Source organism: Octodon degus, unplaced genomic scaffold (assembly GCF_000260255.1).
Source record: "Octodon degus isolate 3935 unplaced genomic scaffold, OctDeg1.0 scaffold00033, whole genome shotgun sequence".
Classification (NCBI taxonomy): Eukaryota; Metazoa; Chordata; class Mammalia; order Rodentia; family Octodontidae; genus Octodon; species Octodon degus.
In genome coordinates, this window is record NW_004524609.1 from 12,784,677 (window position 1) to 12,786,481 (window position 1,805).

A 1,805-nucleotide genomic window follows, 5' to 3' on the forward strand; every position below is an offset into this window, starting at 1 on the left:
AAAAAAGTGAAAGGGAGGGGAAGGGAATGGGGAGAAAAGAAGAATGAAGATAAATTATGCGCAGTACAAATTTCTTATAGTCATTACATATAAAAGGTATCAATAAAATTAACTTTAAAAACAGATGGGAGTGGGGCTGGTGAGATGGCTCAGTGGTCTAAAGCACCTACTTAGAACAAGTTTAGCAAAGCACAGGGACCGCGGGTCAATCCCCCAGCACCACATGCCAGCCAGCCCCGCCCCCTGGTGGGCTGAGCTGCCCCCACACACACACACAAATAAATAAATAAATTTTTTTAAAAAACAGATGGAAAAAAGATGACAGTGATCTGAGAAACCTCTTTGGCTGTGTGTAAATACACATGTAGGCAAATCCATGGGAAAGATCTGGAAAGACACATATTAAACTCAGACTAATGGATACCTCTTCGATGGAACATTAGAACATATGGAAGGTCTTTACAGTACCTGCCATTTCATTTTATTCATTAAGAATGTTTTCATGTTTCCTTTGTATAAAGAAAAATAAATTTAAACTTTATTTCCAAGAGTGTTGATAAAATTTATGGTTCTCAAAAAATAAATTAAATTTATTGTTCTCTTTCTTCCTCCCTCCCTCCTCCCTCTCTCCCTCTTCTTCTGTTTTTTAGTCAAATCTAAGCAAATGTCTCACTGCTGAGCTATATTCCCAATCCCCATGAAATTTAATTTTTAAAATTCTTATAGAATTTCAATCAAGTGAGGCTGCTATGTGGTAAGTGGGGAAATATCTTTTATTCAGAAGTACTGGCTTCAAAATTCTGGATCAAGTAGGATCTTACAGACTGGGCGTGGTGGTGCATGCCTGTAATCCCACTGCTTGGGAGGCTGAAAACAGGAGGATCACTACGAGTCCAATCTGTGTAGTGAGACCCTATAGATCCTGTACTAAATACATTAAAAAAAGAAGGATCTTACAATGAAGTATTTTATATCCATATTTGGAGAGAATATACTCACAGTTTCTCTGCCCACTGGTATGTTTTCCATGTCTTTTCTTGAATATCATGAATAGAGTTTCCTTGGAAATTTCTGTGAAGAAATAGTTTATATCCTTAAAGAATTAGGAAAGGAAAGATTATAAATTATTGTAAAAGAATCTTGGCAACCTGGGGATATTCAAACACTAACAAGATAGCAACTTGAACAGAACGAACCTCTCCCCCATTTGCACAATAAAGAAAGAACATGGAGCTGCTAGCACGAAAGGTGAGACTTCTCCTCAGAAGCTGAACTTCCTGTCTGTCCAATCACTTGGATAAATAATGCCAGTCAATTACTTTTAATGTAAGTACTTTTCCCAAATTACCTGTGTCCAAGCTGACTCCTTCTACAAGCCAAAACATGACTAACAAATAATTCAACAGAAAAGTGGACCGAGTAAGAATAAGGAATCCCTATGCCAGGTGGCCCCAAAGCTCCACCACGGATCCCTTTGAGGAAGCCTCTGCAGGCAGTGGAAGGGTAAGGACAAGTGCAGCCTCGAGGAACTAAGGTGCTGATGTGGACAAGTCACTCGGACTTGATGCACAGGGAATAGGGGTGTGGACTGTACATTATTCTATATACATCTGTGACTTTTTTTAAAAAGCGGCATCTATCACACATTGAAAAGTAGCTATTAAGTCAGAAGTACTGGTGCACACCTATACTCCCAGCACTCCAGAGGCAGAGGCAGGAGGCTTGCCCTGAGTTTGAGGCCACATGGTAAGCTCAAGGCCAGGCCGCCTTGAACTAGGGTTGTTTCAATTTTGCAGAAACTCCTT

At 39.8% G+C, this 1,805-nt stretch overlaps 1 protein-coding gene across 1 annotated transcript in view; it reads right to left on the reverse strand.

Annotated features, from left to right (window-relative positions):
* Positions 1-1,805, reverse strand: part of LOC101566531 (leucine-rich repeat-containing protein 37A3-like) — an 87,093-nt gene that overhangs the window by 74,734 nt on the left and 10,554 nt on the right. Inside the window, exon 4 of the mRNA XM_023714122.1 lies at positions 1,000-1,071. Coding sequence (XP_023569890.1) covers positions 1,000-1,071 — 72 coding nt within the window. The remainder of the gene's footprint in view (positions 1-999; positions 1,072-1,805) is intronic.